This window comes from Drosophila persimilis, unplaced genomic scaffold, assembly GCF_003286085.1.
Source record: "Drosophila persimilis strain 14011-0111.01,24,50 unplaced genomic scaffold, DperRS2 tig00000808-arrow-arrow-pilon, whole genome shotgun sequence".
NCBI lineage: Eukaryota > Metazoa > Arthropoda > Insecta > Diptera > Drosophilidae > Drosophila > Drosophila persimilis.
Window position 1 is genome coordinate 319,550 of NW_020825357.1, and position 18,512 is coordinate 338,061.

The following is an 18,512-nucleotide window of genomic DNA, read 5'->3' on the forward strand; positions in this document are numbered from 1 at the left end:
AAAAAAAATACTGCACCCCATAGAAATCCACATTTCCGTTATCAAAAAATTATTTAAAAAATTTTTTTGGCGAAAAACAATTTTTGACAGCCATGGAAAATTGTTTATTAAAAGAAACAGCCACCGTCCACCGCCCTGCACTTCAACTAAGACGCTACTTAAAAACTGTTTGATGGCATAACAAAAAAATATAGAGAGATCAAAATACATGTATCAAAATGATTTCAAGGCGTGACGAAACATGTTGAAATGTAACAACTTGCTACCCGCCGCCGTCGACGTGGGTCTGATCGACAGCAACTTGTGCGGAAATCCCGGGAACAGGGACACGGACACGGCCACGGACGGGATGCGTGTGGTGGGGGGGGGGGGTGGTACGTACACACGTTTTCCTACTCGTCGGGCGTCGCTCTTTTGACAACTCAAGTGACGTATTACTCAATGGGTCTCGTCTCTCCCTGCCTTTGGCTTTGGCCATGCCTGACAGAAACTCCAACCCCCCCTCCCCCCCCTCCAGGCTCAATCAGCATCGGCCAGCACCCGCAATGGGGAATGGGAACGTCGTCATCAATCTCTGGAGAAAAAAGTGTGTGTTGGGTAAAAATCTCTGCTGCAGTTGCGGCAAGTTTAAAATGTCGAAAAATTGTTTACTTGATGGCGAACGTTGGTCAGGAATTTCATGGGAAAGTGTTATAATTTAAATGGGAAAGGCATGGTAATTGATTCATCTTGATTCGCTGTAAATATTGGATTTGTGTGTGTTTCTGGGAATCGCTAGAAATACACACACACACACGCACACATTTTATTTATTTTTATTTGAAAGAAAGGCATTTATTTTAAATATTTTTCTATGACTATTATAGAGTTTTTATAGGTTCTAAAAGGGAAGCAATCCTTGGCTTTTTTGGTCTGTCCAATCGTGCCTATTGTACATCTATTCGATTGCCAGAGAGACTTCGAATCCGTTTCCCAGAACAGCCATTGATCATTGCCTAAGTGGCACAGGAATATGGGATGACTCTTACCGCTTTCCAATACCAATAAAGTCCGCTGAAATGCACTAGAAAGTGTCTCTTCCTCTAATAAGGAGCGCAGAGATTCGGATAATACTTAAATGGAATTATTATAGGGACTTTGATCACCCCAATGAAGAAATATTGCACCTTTTACGATGACTGTACTTCCATCTCATGCAAACTTATTCCAAATCTTTGCAGGAAAAGCACTTTTTCTAACTTTTAAATCCTAAAACTAATTTCTACACAAATTTCAAGCTGCATTTAAGGACTTTTTTTCCCATGGCTTCTTGTTCTCATTTCTTTATGGAACGCAACCAGTCTGCATGAAGCCTTTTTCGGACTCGTTTCGAGGGTTTCGTGTAGATCCTAAGGGGCAAATCGATGGACTCAAGAGTGTATTAGATATCTGGCAAATAGAAACACGTACCATTCCTCGGCGGGCAGGTAGATGTTGCAGATGACGCCATTCAGCAAGTGAAGAATTCCGGCCAGAAGGCCGAATCCACCGGCTATAAAGAACTTGTACTGGTACTCGTTGCCGCAGTGATCGAGCATGGACAGGAGCAGGATTAGGCTGGTGAAAGTGCACAGGACGCCGCTGGCCAGATTGAAGACGATCGCCTGTAAAGCAGGCACACACATGTACACCACACCATTCAGTCGGTGGCCAGCGTATACCCACAATCGGATCGAGTCCAACGGTGAAGCAGCACACACGACACAGCACGAAGATCACGCTCTCGGCGGTGATGCCCGGCAGAAAGTAGACGTACATCAGCACGGAGCTGCGGAACTCGCCGGCCAGCACACAGTGCGCGTACAGCACCATCACCAGGTAGACCAGGGCCACCACCTCCGACACCTGGGGAAGAGGGGAGGGGCTCTGTGGTAAGCCGCAGAGCCGCAAGTGCCCGTCGGAGCTGTGTACGTTACCGCCGTGAGGAACTGCAGCACCAGGTTGACGATACGAACGGAACAATTCAGCATATTCACAGACAATTTGTACAGCTAGTTGACACAAAAAACAAACTATTTTGGATGCATATTCTCCTCCAACGTGGTAGGCCAAGGCGCATTCAAGCTCCAGGCTCCAGGCTGTCCTAATCGAAGGCAGGGGCCGGCCCCTGGTCGCCGTTTTACATAATTTCGGCTTTCAATCACACAAATCAGCTGTTCTCTAGACTCAATAGACGCCTAAGAAACGCGCGGCAGTGTGAAAAGGCTATACATTTAAGCTGTTTCTATATCTATCTCTTGCTATCCCACACACACATGAACATGTGCTCTTTCCGCAGAGAGCGAGAGCGAGAGAGAGAGAGAGTCGCCTCAGCATTGTTGCTGAGAGAGCAACAGCGAACGAAGGACAGAAAGAGAGAACGCGAATCGACCGAAGCTCGAAACTGATTCAAAGACTCAAATGCAGCCCTGGTCAAACATCGATACACAATATATCGCCGAGCTTTAAGAATTCCCATCTTTGATTTCTATGTACTTTTTCTGTGTTCTTTGTCATTGCCAAGACGTGTTTCTTTTTGTGTTTTTTGATTTTTGTTCTTTCTTGCTACTTTTGCTACAAAATGCTACTAAACTTACCTCTGGAGATCGTTGACAAACTGTTCGGTTACCTGGACGAGAAGGACCAACTGAATTTTGCCGACACACACCAAAAACTTGGAAGCGCACTTCTCTTCCATGCCTGCGGACGATACGCAGAACTTGACTGTTCCAAATTCACAGACGACGAACTGAAAGTCATTCTGGCAACGTGTGGCAACTCTGTAGTCCAAATTAACATTGATCTCCTTGTTGGGACGTCAGTTATAGAACTTGTGCCAAAGTATTGCTCTCAATTGGCACGCGCTCAATTGGGTGTATCAAATGGGAATATCACCGCAATCAAATCCATTTTAAGCATGAAAGACCTCGAATTCATTCACATTTGGAGTCCGGGACATGTGGAATCGGATATTCTTCTTGACATTAATACAGGCTGCAAAAGATTGGAAATATGCTGTATTTCGAATTCTGGGGGTAAGATTGTCCTATCCACGTTATTTAATATCGAATTATTCGACAATTACTTCGTTTACATGTGCTCTCGATGACTATGCTATAGTCAGCCACTTACAGAGATTGGAAAACCTGGAATATTTGACGATTTATTCGGACAGTAGCGCAAGCGTAAACCATATTCTTGAAGAATGCGTTCATCTGAAGAAACTTAAGACTTTATGTGTAATAACAGCAGAGGACAACACGACAGGTTCAGTGGATCATTATCATGATTTAGTGTATCCTCAAGTGGAAAGCCTTACATTTATGTTCTGCGTATTATGTGCAGTCTTGCCATCATGTCCGAAGCTCCGCTCGCTGACCCTGTTTTGCAACGAATATCGTAACGTTAGCATTGGACAAATCATCGCAAAATATGCACTCACATTGGAACGTCTGACAGTACAGTTAGAGGGGCCGCAAATCAACGGATTTCCTGCAGAGGTTTTTCTGGAAGTTCTTGGAGAATGCAAAAACTTGCAGTCTATTTCCATGGGGACCATTAATGCCATAACGGATGTGTTCAACGGACATCTAGACGCCCTCATGAACATTTTAATGGCGAATGGTTTCAATGTACACCGTCGTTTTTTAGTGACTACCGGGTCCTCGATTGCCCATGAACAGATGCTGAAATTGGTGATTGTTTGGATCAGAGATGAGACAAGAGACATGAGAGATAAAAGTGAACACTTTCTATTGCAGGAGACTGATTACATAAGCTCCGAAATATGGAATTTACTTGGTTTCCAACTGATTCTTCAATAGGTTAGACGAAAACCTTCTTGCATTAAAATTGGAACAACAACTTTTTATTTTTAAAGAATTAAAAAAAGTTGATATGCAAAAACCTTGGTTATTTAATTATTCTTCAAGTTTCGAAAAAGTAGAGAAATTTAGCAAAATAATGTTTTTTAAACAGTTTCTTAAAGCTGTGTTAAATAAGTTACTTTTTTTTCTTGGTCACTAAAACTAAATAATTTTTTAAAATCTGTAAATCCTGATACCGTTGTCTGGGAGTTTTCCTACGCAAAGAGCTTCCTTAATTGATTTTCGACAAATACTACAAGTAAATCCGAATAAATGGGCGACCTGGCAATTTTATATTAAAAAAAAAATGAAAAAAAAGTTGCTATAATGAAACATTATATTAATAACAAAATACCAGACACACACAGTCGAATAAATAATAAGTAAATTATGGATATGTGCGCATAACTCATAAAAGTTTTAACAAGCATAGAAAATGTGAGGCGACGCGGTGGCCATTAAAATCCATTTTAAAACAACGCTTCCAGGACATAGATCTCGTAGTACCGTTACCATGCCGGAAGGATAAAGCGCGCTTTACGCTTCGTTTGATTTATAGGCTAGGCGCAGGGTTAACGTGGCCTGAATAAAGGAAAGAATGGCCAGGGCAGAGCAGATCGGATCAGAGCGGGACAGGGGCTGTTGGGGGGGGGGCTTATGCATATGTGTCTTACACTTGTTATCGGGCGTATCACATCACATCCCACACCCAGGGACAGGACCCAGGGCCAGGACGCCGTGTCGGCGTTGCTCTTTATGTGTTTATTTTAATTTTCAATGTTTCGTCGGACCTCTTTTATGGCTCTCAATTTTTGCGCTTGTTTTACGAGCGCATTAAAATTAAGGCCAGACAGACAGAACAGGAACAAACTCAATTAGATAACGAGATGGTGGAATGGGGGGGCGTCTGTAAAATTCACTTGGCTTCACACACACTCGCAGCGTCATCTCAGAGGAGGAGGAGGAGGAGGAGGAGGAGATCCGATCCGATCCACCCACCGACCCCCCAATCCATTCCGCTGGCACACACATTTTTGGAAGCGTGTTAATTTCTTTTTAATTCCTGCTCTGCTCTGCTCTCGGGCCAGTGAAAGTCTTCCTCTGTGTCTGCTCCACTCATAAATTAACGTTTAGTTACGGTACATAAAAATCTGTCTGAAACAAGCAGCCCCAAGTCTGAAGTGGCGTCAATGTCAATGGGGGCTGGTTTGTTACTTTTGAAGAAGGTAGAAGGCAGGCCCACACTTTCGTTATGGAATTGACAGAGGTAGAGATCAGAATATCATTCAAATAAATCAATAATAACCCATAGAATAGTACATACAGATATTTGTTCTTTAACCGATTATTATTCTGCTTCTGATCGGATATATAGTGATGGAATGGCCCTCACTCCTCTGTAGTGGCCCAAGCCTAAGTACCATCGAAACACCGAAGAGATTTATGTGCTCTCTCTCTCTCTCTCTCTGTGGAATCATTAGCCCCCTTGGCAGCACTGTCTGTCAGTGGCATCATTAGTTTTATTTAATTATGCCTTTGATATTGATTGCTTTGTTAGAACATATTAAACCCCCCCCCTCGATGGGACTGGGACGGGGTCTGATTTCCACCGCCTATGGAAAGTTCAATTAAAGTATTCTCCCCACCCCCCTCCTCCCTCCCCTCCCCTAATGATGATTCCAGCTGTGATTGTGTTAACCGCAAAACCGAAAATCCAAATCCAAATCGAAAGAAAAGAAAAGAAATATATTTGATAATGAATAATGATGTTGATTTGACACTTGAATCGAAATCGTCACGCTTCGAGTGGAGGGCCAGTGCCCACAGGGGCTGGAGTCGCGCTGGTTCCGCGGCTACTTCGGAGGAGATCATTCAGGGATCAGCAGTTGGATTTTAATTTAATTAGATTTCCAGAACCAGAGATCATCGCCACATAGTACTCCTCCAATGAGTATTGTATGATAATTTAATGGAGCATGAAATGCCTGCCTTTGGTCTCGTTTTTTCACAGCGTTGCAAAGTGGCCGCCTAATGAAGGGAGTCCTGTGTGCACTGGGGGGTCAAATGGTATCCTAATGGCCGTGACAAAGGTCATTAGATCGGCCGAGTGCGTTTCTTTTGAGCCTCAACAAATAACCTTTGAACAGTGGGTCGCCAAAAGGTTGCCATGGATAAAATACAATCGATTAGAGCTTCGGAATGAAATCTCATTATCCACGAAACACACACATTTAATTATTTAGGGTACGCAGTGCTCCTCGGGCGCTTATCTTAAGTTGGGCATAATTTATAAACCTGTCTGCATCTCGTGTCGACATTCATCAAGTTTTTTTTGCTTGCTAGCAACTTCATTAAAATTAGCTCATAAAATTTGCAGCAAGTTCTCTGCGCCCGAAATCTTGTTTAGTTTTCATTTATGGCTCAATGCCCCAAACCGAACCCAACCCGAAACCGAGAAATCTTTGCCGGAGCGGGCCAGACGATGCATCCTCTTCAGGACCCTGACAGACGCACTTCAGCATAATTTGCTGTGACAGGCTTCAGCGTTTCCTGGGCGCTGGCTGCGCTTCCTTAATTCCACTTTACCGAATGACATTTAATATGCAAAGTTTTCAACTGAAACTGGAGCTAAAGTTGGAGCTGGAGGCTGGAGGCGCCTCGCCTCGCCTCGCCTCGTGCATATCTTTTGATGACTTTTGTTGATTTTATGCCAACACATTTTGCGGTAAGACACACGACACTCGGATGGATCTCTCTGCAGGAATCAGGAGCAGGAATATGTGTAGCAGAAGCAGAAGCAGAAGCAGGAGCTGCTGCTGTTGCATTTTTGGCACTTGGCGAAACAATGGACCATCCCCGAAACGGCAAACACCCAAAACAAGTGGCGGGCATTTGGCCCGGAATGTCTACGGGAATACCCTTTATTACAAAATAGCCTGGGCATAGCTTTGCATACTCGTGCTTTACGGCCGGGCACCCGGCACCCGCACAAAAAGATCGTAAACTTTAATGACGCCATTCTGAGGGGAGGGGGCGGGGGGAGGGCTTTGCGCCAGTCGCGCAAAGTTGTTGCCTTTTGAAATATGAATAGACCAATAGACAGCACTCCCTAATACCCGTCTTGTTAAGGAGATTAGTTCCAGCCTCTCTGGGGCTCGGGACGAGCCATCAATAAAATCGGTTTACTCAAGTTTTTGGCCACTTTTCAATCGGCATAATTGCCAATTGGGGGGAAGCCTGTCTCTCTGTCTTCGCAGCCAAAACACGTACACAAATTTAAGCTCGTAAAATTTAATATTTCTCGTCGAAAGTTTCGGGTGTTTTTTTTTTTGTTAGGTGAGAGCATTAGTAATTTATTACTGCAGGCTTAGGCTCCTGCATAATTTGTAAATATATATAAATCCTTGTAAAGAAATCATAAAATTTTACAACAGTTGAGTGGAACTTGCTTTTGTCGTTGGCCTTTTGTAATCACAAATTATGATGGGATTTTAGAGAAGGTTTTACTCCAAGGCTCGGACCTCAGAGGAGTGGGGTAAAATAGCATCTGCCACCGCATAAAGTATATATTTTATACAGCAAGAACTACTAAAGAAATACACACTGTTGAAGCTTAAATTACTTTTAATTCAATAGCAATTATTATTCCAATATTAAATAAAAAACAGAAAATAGATTAATATATTATTTCATTAATTTATATTAATAAATAATTATATTAATATTATTTCGTTTCAGCAATTTCCTTTTGGGGCATCGAAAAACAGCGTCACAGAAATTGGTGAGTGTGTGGAAGGACTTTTATTTTTAGTTTAAATTTGTATTAAATTAATTTTTCTTAATAACTTTATTTATTCACTTTTTAATCTAATTTTTAGTTCCAAAAATTTAATTAGAATTAACTTGATGCATTATGTTTCTTCTTAATTTTAATATAAATATTTTTGGGTTTAATTTTTTTTTAAATTTATTTTTTAATAAATAATATGTTCCAAAAAAAAATCTAGAACGAATTAATGTTCCAAAACTTACTCCATTGACCTCAATTAGCGTGCATAGATTTTGTGAGGTCGGGGTCACCAAGTCACAGTAGGAAAATCGGCATCTCTCTGTTTTTGAAGCTCCTTTCACGGACCCTAATATTTGATCCTCTAATATTTGTAGCCGCTTCGAATTTTCTTGTGCGGTAAACAAACTCCCTAAACAGAGCCCGCCTCATTTTCCCACAACAAAACACTGCGTTTTGTGTGCTCTTTGTGTGTCGGTTCTCAGACGGTGGTAAGTGCCAATCAAACCGAAAAATATTTGTAAATTTGACAAAAGAAAAAGTTTCCCAAGTTAAATTGCGTGCGAGCCGATCCAAAGATGATGGAGATGGTGGATGGTGGATGGAGGATGGGGGGATGAAGGTTTTACCTACCAGCATAAAAATGCTGACGATTTATGCCCAGGGGAGAGCCCAAGGTAGAGGCCTCAAAAGAGTTGAAAACAATCCATCAAACGAAACGCTGCGCTTTTGATAAGAACGCATCAATAAAGCAATAAAATGTCTACAAATCAAAACGATAAGAAAACGGAGTTTTGCCAAAGATTCGCCTCGGAAGAACGGGGCAGGGCACCCGGGGAAAAAGTCACGTACAGCACGCACTCCGTTCTGGGGCGGACTATTAATATTAATGGTTCGGGTCGGAGTCGGAGTCGGGGTCGGGGTCGGGGTCGGGTCTAACGCACTGGGCGTTGCACTTCGTCGTCTTTGGGGTGCTGTCTGTCAAGAAAGCTGTCTACTCTCTACCCCTGAGGAGCTGTTCTTTTCCACAAATTGACATGTGACACCGGGCGAGACCAGACCCCTGTCAAAGGGTTGCCCCCCCCTCTCTCTCTCTCTCTCTCTCTCTCTCCCTGTGTGTGTGCGGCATGACGAAAAATAACAATCGGATCGGATCGTTGCGGTTGTGATTGGGATAGGGATTGGGATTGGGTTTGTGATTGGAAATCATTAACATTTCTGATAACTGTCGGGCCACTGTGATCCATTAGTTATCGGCAACAACTCGCGGTAAGCTGTGAGGCCTTTAATTGATCTCGTGCTCCCTGGCTGTGCCTCTGCCCCTGCCCCTGTGGTTTTATGTTAATGAAGCATCATCTCCCAATCCGATTTCGATACGGTTTCAGTTTTGTTTTCCCATTTTTCATGCTTGCTTTTCAATTGGCTTTCCATTATGTTTGCCTGATTTCCTCGTCTGCTGTTTGGTGATTTTGTAATCATCAAATTAATTGTTAATTGATTTCGGTACCACCAATGGAAGAGCAGAATATTTCCTTCATTCTCTAGCATTTAGAAGCATCTTAAAGCCTGTTGACGTCGCAATAGACCTGGAGTCCAGTCGCACAGTCCTCTCCAAGGACAATACATAACTTGGCGAATCCTAATTTGTGGACGGAACCCCACTTTTGGACCCTCCCACCAATCAATTCGGACACATTTCCGTTCTGACCAAAATCTGTGTGCGGTGATTGACTTTGATTTTCCATTGGGGGTTGAATGTCGGCCCTTGGACAAGTGAAAATGAATTTTCCAACAACGCAAAAGAAGAAACAGGCCGCTGAAGAAGTAGGAAAATGTCTTATAAAAACTAACGATTGGCAATTGGTTTTTACTATTATTTGCCTGGCACTTCCGCTCTGGTTAGAACCGATGGGCGTGTCCCAGCCCCCAGTCCCCAGCCCCCACATCCACTCCCTCAATGTGAAATATGTTAAGCCGATGTTGAGTTTGTTGCTGCCTCCCCATTGTCTTTGGGATTAATTTCCTTCCAGTGCCGTGCACTTGCAGGAAAATCATAAAATTTTATTTGTACAACTTCCTCGGATTCGTTTCCTTTTGTATTTCGAATATTTTTTGTTTTTTCGCTATCCACGTGAACCGTGGGGGGTTCTCTGGGGTATGCTGGGACTCTGTGGTTGTTGGTGACAAGTAGCCGTTCTTTTCTAACCATTTGATCTCTGGTTTGTGTGGCGTCGGGGTCACCAAATAATAAATATCGTATTTATTTGGATTATTTTTAAGCGCAACTGGTAATGCTTATTTTTAAGTCAATAATTACAATATTATAATTTATTTTTTTAATATATTTGATTATAGAATTTATGTATGGAATATTTTTTTCAACTTTTTTATTTTAGATTTATTTTATATATAAAATAGGTCCTTTTTGTGTCCTTTTCTTGCAGGGTGTCTGGCCAGACCAGTCGCTCTCCTTTTTTCGTCCTTTTTTCATCCTCGGCCACTCAGTGGATCTTAATTATGTGCGTTTCCTGGTGCCACGACTCCTCCGCCTCCTCCTGCCCCACCATGCTGCATTAATTTTTAGTGTTGAGCGCTTGTCCGTGGCCGGAGAGGGGGGTACAATGTACAATACAAATATTTTGGTGGTCTGGTAGCCGCCCCTCCCCCCCCTTCTCCGCTCGGGATATTTGTTTGCCGAGGTAAATGCAACCAAAGCCCGGGCTGGCGGTGCGTTAAGGCAAATTTGTAGAGCGCAAATTGTTTGGCCAATGCAAAGACTTAACTCCATTCAACGTCCATTCAGGACTGGGAACGGAGGGCGGTGTGGCCAAGGGGGGGTGCGATGAGCCATACATTGTTTCAACTGCCTGACAATTTCTAATTTATTGCAATTATGTGACGCACGTCACACTCAACTGACCAGCGGACCAGCGGACTGACCATCGGCCGACACGTGACCAATGTGCCACTGGAGGACCCTTTTGGGTTTTCTCTGATTGGAAAACACTAAAACAGATATGCACTGACAGAAATTAGGCCAAGGCAAAGCCAAAGGGAATAGAAAATCAGAAAAATTACTAAACATTTTGTGGAGAAGGCTCTGGGGATTGCCTTGGTTTTAGGGGAATTTTACTTTTTTTTTTCCAGTGTATAAATGTATCTTTATAGACAGAGCGGATGATGGCCTCTGGGCCTCGACTGCCTTGACCATTCCATGGAGATTTATTTTACGCTGATAACACGCTTAAGTAAATGCTGTCCCTGCCACCCCCCTTGCTCTAAAGAGTGTGTGTGCCATCCCCCCCCCAATCCCAATTTAAATGGCGATTAAATCTGCTGGCATTGATGGATGTGTCCAAGGCGTACGTAGCCGAGGCCTGGTCCGGTCTGGCCTTTCCCTGTGCCTGGTTCAGTGCCTGGTCCTGTGTGTTCTGCGGTCAGAGTCTGTTCAGGATGCGGCACCGTGTTAACACTTTTGTACAATTGCCAATTTTTCGCCAGGCAATCCTTGATGAGCCGCCCCCCTCTCCCTCTGTGACAGTCTCTGGATCTCTCTCTCTCTCTGTCTGTGTGTGTGTGGGAGTGGCTTTTGTGGTGTTGTTGTGTGTGTGTGTGTGGGAGGCAGGAGTGGACCTGGCATGCGGCTGATGCACTTCAATATTCATTTGAACGCATAATTGATATTGACGAACAATGTTGCCACTACAACAATGTTGATGGTGAGTCGACGAGGGGTTGGCGCTCCCAAATGCACTGCCAGAAATCCAGTTCGGGTCTGGCTATGGTTTTATATATATTTTGTTGTGGTGCTTTGTGGTCAAATGTTAATGTATGAGGCTTAATTGTGTTGTGTTTTTGTTGCTAAATGTCCTTCACTTTAATCCTTTTTTACTTCCTGTCGCTATCATTCTCTATTAGAGACTCTCCTTCGATTTCTGGCTCTTCTCTATGCATATTCTTCCAAGCATCTTTTATTCCAAACAAGTTCATCCCCATCCCACACCTACCCGCTCTCTTTGTGCATCTCTCTTTCAGTGTGGCTTAGCAGTGCTCTCTTCCTGTGGGACTGGAAGCGCCACGTGGGCCTCGAACTCCTTTTTCGCATCGTTTTTGTTCTACTAATTCTGTCGTTTCTGCTCTGACGGTCTATCGGTATTTTTTATTGGTCTGATTTTTAATTTTATTTGATTTTATTTCCTTTTTATTTGCCTACCAGTTCTTTCTTCTGAATAGCCCCTATTTCTCTCAGTGTCGATTACTTTGTGGGCCTGGAAAAACGTCTCCGCCCCCGCCTCCCCCTGCCCCCCGCCTGCCCGTGTGCTGTGCCTACTTGGGGCAGTTAATTTTTATAAATTTCCATGTCAGGCCCCCAGTGTTCGATGTGGCATGCAACATGTTTGCCATTTCCATTTCCATTTGCACCGCCACACCCCACCTCCCTTCCCCTGCACACACACACACACACTCACACATATGTACTATATAGGATATCTGAGACTCAATTTTTGGGGGCTGCTGCTGAGTCGAGTTCTTGCTGCTCGTTTTCTATCCGTCAGTGTCATGTCACGTACGAGCCAAATGCATTCAATATGTCCAGGCCCGGGCCCAGGCCCAGGCCCAGGCCCAGAGCCATTGTTGCTGTCGCTGTCGCTGGATGTGGCTCTGGGTCTCGACATGGAAGCTGCAGGAGTGTAAATTTAATTTAGTTAATTGAAACAATTTGTTGCATGCGACAAGCAGCAACAGAAACAGCCAACTCCAAGCAGATTTTCCTGCTTTTTAACTGATTTTCGTTTGAGGATTTTCTTTTTGCATTTTTTGGTTGCAGGACAAGTAATGGGTGGTGGGTGGTGGGTGGTGGGTGGCCGGTTGTCGGCAGGTGACGGGTGGGAAAATTCCATATGAAATACAATATAAATTCGCCCTCTCCTCGCCCTGGCCCTCCCCCTGGCCCTCGCCCGCAAACATGTCAATTTGGGCTGGCATTCGTGTCGGTTTGCGTCTGGCAGCCCTCACAGCGGGAGATCTCTTTTCAATTTGATTGAAATTGCACTCAATACACTTTTGTATATTGATATATTAATTTGCTCTCCTTGTTTTTGTTTCCCGCTTTTCCCTGTCAGTGTTTTTTTTTTTCTTTTTTCTCTTTTTTTTTATAAAAATACTTTGGTTAATTTGCGTACAAATTGAGACAAAGGCCCTCGGAACAGTCAATGAATTTAATTAACATGGCTTGGCAGTCCATCGAGACCGACGAGCGCTTTAAGTACTCTGTAAAGTCGAGATACATCCTCGTAATCGGGTGAATTCCGCAAAAAAAACCGATACGAGCTCTATGGAAGTGGCTTTAAGCCCGCAAAGGTGATAAAACTGGACGACAGCCTGGGCAAGTGGTTGGAACATGAGAGAAGTCTCAAAGGAATCCTGTAGAATCTTCGAATCCCCTAGAAGCCTACACTCTGAGGGAAATGGCATAGGAAATGGAAATAATCTGTAGGAAAATTCAATAAAATTCACTGTAGAATTAAAACAATCATATTTCAAAAAAACTTTAGAAATATAATAATATTTTATATTCAACAACAAATTACAAATACAATACAAAATTTCATAACAATAAAAAAAAACTAAAAAAAAAATTCAAAAAAAGAATTTAAAAAAAATACTTGAAAGCAAGTTTTTAATACGACAAATATTTAAACTAAATATAATACCACCTTAAAAAAAAAATATAATGCATTAAATTTAATATAAATATAAAAATAAAATAACAATAAAAATATAAAAAAAATACTTGAAACCCAGTTCTTAATACGACACATATTTAAATTTAGTTTAAAAACAACCTTAAAATAAATATAAGCCAGTAAATTGGCAGGAAATATATTTTATATAAATAAATAAAATTAGGTAACAATAAAAAAAACTAAAAAAATAATGTTAAATAAACCTAAAAAAAAAACATATTTAAATTAAATTTAAAAACACCTTAAAATAAATATAAGCCATTAAATAATGTCTACGACACATATTTGAATCAAATATAAAACCACCTTAAAATAATTATAATATATTAAATTTTCAGGAAATATATTTAAAATAAATATGAAAATATTTAATTTAAATATGGAAAAATATTAAATTAAAATATGAATTATATTTAAAAAAAATTTTTATTTTTATGTGAAATGCAAGTGAAATTTCCTTTCCTTTATGCAATTTTCACTCTCGATGCAAGTAAATATTTGATTCTCCGGCCTCTTTTCTCCGAGTGTACCCAGAGCCGAATCTTTCTATAGGCCTCCCTGTTAGCCAAGACGTTGCACCGCTTCATTGGTTACTCCCAGCCCCTAGGATGTTCTCTTCAAAGTCTATACGAAATTATCCAGCATTGAAATTGGCCAAAGTCAATGACCAAATACAATACGAAATGCAATCGCAACAAAAAACGCATTTGAGCGTTAAAATGCAAATCAAAATAAATGGCATTTGCTCAAGACAAGCCCACCCCCTTCCGCACGCTGCCTCCCACCCGGCAGCCGGCGCATTTAACCCTCAGTATTCTGTGGGCAAACACTTGATAAATTTGCGTAAAATATCTCGTATTTACCTTGCACTTGATGCCAAAGCAAACTATAAGATACATGGCCGGGAACAGGACCTGTCCGGTGTTCGGTGCGAGGGAGCGAGGCGGCGAGGCAGCGGGGGATGGGGTGCGGAATGCAACTTCGTGCGTGGCTAAATAAACATGGAAATTTGTGGAAAATAGACTCGAGAGTGTGTGGCCCAGGACTTTCCCCGTTGCACATTTTGTGGCCGCATGAGGTGGTCTGTGGCAAGGGGCAGGGGGCAGGGGCAGGCATACTGCCTGTCACTTTGAATGACAGCCCAAGTCAAGTGTTGTTCGGCATTGTTCTTGCCTGTGGCCTGTGTGTTGTGTGTTGTGTGTGGCTGGCCAGAATGTCGTTATGGAAAATGCATAAAACCAGAGACAATGTTTGTCCTGTCCCCCCCTCCCCCCCCCCCATGCCTGTCCCCGTCTCTGGCCTTCTGTTTGGGTTTGGGGCTTACTTGTTTCCTAGGTGCTAAACTTTTATCACACGTCCTGGGGATGGGCCTCGTTTAATTTCGAATGCAAACCTTCGGAGAGCGTTGACTGCGAAATTGTCTTTTGGCCAAAGGGGGGAGGGCGGGGGACCCTGCCTTCTCAGGGTGCAATTTCGAGACGCATTACGCATGCATGGCTGCCTAAATAATGTTGATTTAACATTATCACGCGTCGTGCACTGGCAGGACCGCCGGGAGTGTGGCCTCTTACTCTCGTCTGTGTGCCCCACGATGGCGTCACTTAGGCGTAGGGTCAACATTGTCGCAATCCCTGGCTGTGGGCCGAAACAATCGATTGCTTCTGATGGGGCGTCTAATTGGAGGGAAACCATTATCGAAGCTCAGCATATAAGATGATTATAATGCTGCCCCCACACGGTGCAGGACTTCGGCAAACGATGGCAGCTCAAGATATTGCAATAATCGACCATCCATAAAGGGTACTCGTGTATTATGGAATCTGGGACTTTGTGGCAAAATCGCTTATTGTATCCCCTTTTATATCGATTATTTTACTTGTATTTCTGTGGTCTGTGCCTCGATTTTAGGTATCCTTTTGTAAATTTTAGAATCTAAAAATCTAGAAAATGTTGAGAAGTCGAAAAGCAACGTCGTGTATCTTCTATTTGTTCTATTACCCAAGGAAATGTTTTTTTTTAAGTACTAAACCTCCAAAGAAAATATACCGAGCATCCAGGGACTAATTTACTTTTGTGTTTCATTCAATTCTTTCTTCTTCGAACCCAGCCCTAAACCTAATCAGTGACCACGCCTCTTCTTTTCATACACACCTCAAAACACAGCGAGGATTTTTTGGGAACAATAGATCAACAAATCCCGAACACTCCTCCAGCAGTGACAACAACAAATCGGAAGACATGCCGACAAACGCGAGGACACGTGACCCGTGGCCGGCCACTCGACAACGAGAAAGAGAGATGCACGGAGAGAAGAGAAGAGAAATGTCACTTCCGCTGGCTTAACACGTTTAAGCCAGCCCGCCCGACCGCCCGACCGCTCGACCGCCTGCCAGCAGCCACTGTGGACCACTTTCACCCAAACACAGGATCATGGGGGGTGCACACCCACACACACCCACTCCCTTTCCTCTTTTGCAGAGGGCTACTTTCTAATTTATGTTCTGTCAATTCTTTTGTCATTTTTGGCGACAAAACAACAAAAGTGGAGGCGGTTGGTGGATGGTCCTGCGGTCCTGCGGTCCTCGAAGGCGTCGCGTCGGCTGGACGCGGTCGCACTTAATGAGTCTTAAGAAAAATTATTCGCAATTAATAATTATACTCATATTGTTTCTCGGCCTATCGGGTGGGTCCACTCAATTAGAAGAGGGTGGCCGAGAGCGCTGTCTGGGCGGGCTGGGCTGGGAGAGGGGAGAAAAACTGTTATTGCCGTTTATTTGATGTTTGTCATTTAATCATTTTGAAGTAGACTTATTTGTTGTCATTCAGAGCTGGAAACGGCATTAGCAATGGTCGGAGAAACGCTGCAAAAGTATGGGAAAATTCACGATTACTGACTGTGAAGGATTTCACAAGCTTCCGGCAGATTTTTTTCCATTCAGTTTGAGGAGAGACTTGGGTAAAGGTTTATAATATCAGAAAAAACCGAAAAAGAAACACTCCCAGGTTGAAAAAAATGTAATTTAATTTAAATTTCTATATAATTTGAATCAAAAATGTATAAAAAAGAGTTTTAAATTCGGCCCGTACTTTTTCGAAATATAAAACACTTAAAAATAAATGAAAATATTACATTTGTAGGAAATATATATTTAATATGAACCTACAAATATTTAATTTGAAAATATAATACATATATTTTATTTAAATATTAAATATTTTTATTCAAAAATATTAAACTTTTTTTTTTCTTAATTTAAATTAAAAAAATATTCAAAATTTGTAGGAAATATATATTTAATATAAACGTACAAATATTTAATTTGAGTATTAAATAAATTTTGAATGTTTTTTAATTCAAAATTAATAAATATATTAAATTTTTAGGAAATATATATTTACTATGAAACTGACAATATTTCATTTAAATATAAAATAATTTTTTTTTTTTTTATATATAAAATAAATAAAAATATTTAATTAGTAGGCAATAAATATAATATAACCCACAAATATATAATTTAAATTTGAAATAAATTTATTTAGAATATTTTCATATTAATGCTAAAATGTAAATGAAAACTTTCCTCTTAACCTCCCCTCCTCGACTTTCAGGCATTTTAGTCCCAAAAAACCCACAATTGATACACATTTTCTTGGAAAGTACTTCCGAAAAAACCAGAAAAAAACTGCAGGTGATTATAAAAGGAAGTCCTTACAAACTGCTTCCGATCGTAAAATAAATTTTTACAACCAAATTTTCGAGTAATTAAATAGCAAAAAATTTGTTTCGTTTCAAAATTAAAACACATAAAAAAGTGGGGCTTTATAGTGGGTTCCGAGCGGGTCCGAGCGACTTATGGCTTTTAAATCGGCTAATTAAAGGAACAGCTTGAAGCACCTTGCGTCCAGGCTCCGCAGCGGTCTATAAATCGTAAAAATCGCACCGAGGAACCAACTATTAAATAGCCGTAAACATTTTACATTTTTACAACTGACAAACACATATTTTTTTTGTTGTCGGTGGAACCCTAATGAACTTCCCCCTCGAAGTGGAAATTGAAATGTGAAAAATGCAAATTGAGTTGAAAGTTTTACGCCTATTTGGGTGCCTAAACACTTAATTATGGGATGGGAAAAGCAACCGGCTCACTGCCTCTGACACCTGACTGGCCATAAAGCGTTACTTAGGCGTTAAGAGGCCCGGGAAATTAGCATACTAACTGGCCACGGCCAAGACGCGGCCAGAGGGGGAGGGGCGCGAAGGAAATTAAAAAACATAAAATTTTCGTTATCAAAGATCGGCGGAATAAATTTCCCCCTTTTTGGAAGGCGTTGAGCTGCAAAACTATTCGGGACCAAAAAAAAAACAACAACAACAAAAATGCCCACACAAAACGGAGACATTAATGTCAGGAACTTTGACTAATTGCCGGACTCAGGGCGCTGCACTTCCCCCCTGCACTTCGGGGCTGGAAAGGAAGCGCGCTCGGGCCTTGGCCGATAAGATCCGAGAGACAGGCCGGGACAGACCAGGTAACAAGTGCGGTGCGGCCTCTGTGGTTGGTTCCCTCTCTTGATAAATTGTGTGCTAATGGAATGTCATGTCAGCGTTTGTTTTGGCCGACTTTCAGCCGAGGAGAATGCCCACAGCCAGTGATGGAACCTGTAACATTCGATAACAAAGCCGCAAATTGGCGTGGGCGTCGGCTTGGGCGTCCGCTTGGGCGTCGGCGTCAGGTGCAGCCAGGCGTAAATGTCCGAAAAAAAGTGAATTATGGCTCTGCCCTCGCCCCCATGTGTGTGTCCAACAAAAAACAAAACAAAAAAAAAAGAAAAGGATTCATTTGTGTCACGTTGTGATGTATTTGTCCGAGAGCCCCAGCCTAATGCACACTTCCGCCCTTCCGGGCAATCCTTGCTTTCCCAACCGATCTTTATCTTCGGGTTTGGTCGGTTCGGGAAATATTAGCAGGAAATATAGCAAAAGTTCAGCTCTGTATTTTCTGTTTTCTGTTTTCCATTATTAATTGCTCCACATTAGCGCCTATTGTTGGGCCTTGTTTTGTTTTGTTTTTTTCCTCTGGCTAAAAGGAT

The 18,512-nt window shown here is 42.1% G+C and overlaps 2 protein-coding genes across 2 annotated transcripts; one reads left to right on the forward strand and one right to left on the reverse strand.

Annotated features, from left to right (window-relative positions):
- Positions 1–1,253: 1,253 nt before the first annotated feature.
- Positions 1,254–2,009, reverse strand: LOC6599024. The gene is made up of 4 exons (XM_002024105.2): positions 1,956–2,009; positions 1,705–1,884; positions 1,450–1,643; positions 1,254–1,388 (listed from the first exon to the last, which is right to left on the reverse strand). Exons 1-4 carry the CDS (start codon positions 2,007–2,009, stop codon positions 1,316–1,318), a joined length of 501 nt encoding a protein of 166 aa, XP_002024141.1. The 3' UTR covers positions 1,254–1,315.
- A 583-nt stretch (positions 2,010–2,592) lies between these two features.
- Positions 2,593–3,847, forward strand: LOC113566641. The gene is made up of 3 exons (XM_026993163.1): positions 2,593–3,053; positions 3,139–3,417; positions 3,843–3,847. The coding sequence occupies exons 1-3, from the start codon at positions 2,600–2,602 to the stop codon at positions 3,845–3,847; spliced, it is 738 nt and encodes a 245-aa protein (XP_026848964.1). The 5' UTR covers positions 2,593–2,599.
- Positions 3,848–18,512: the final 14,665 nt, after the last annotated feature.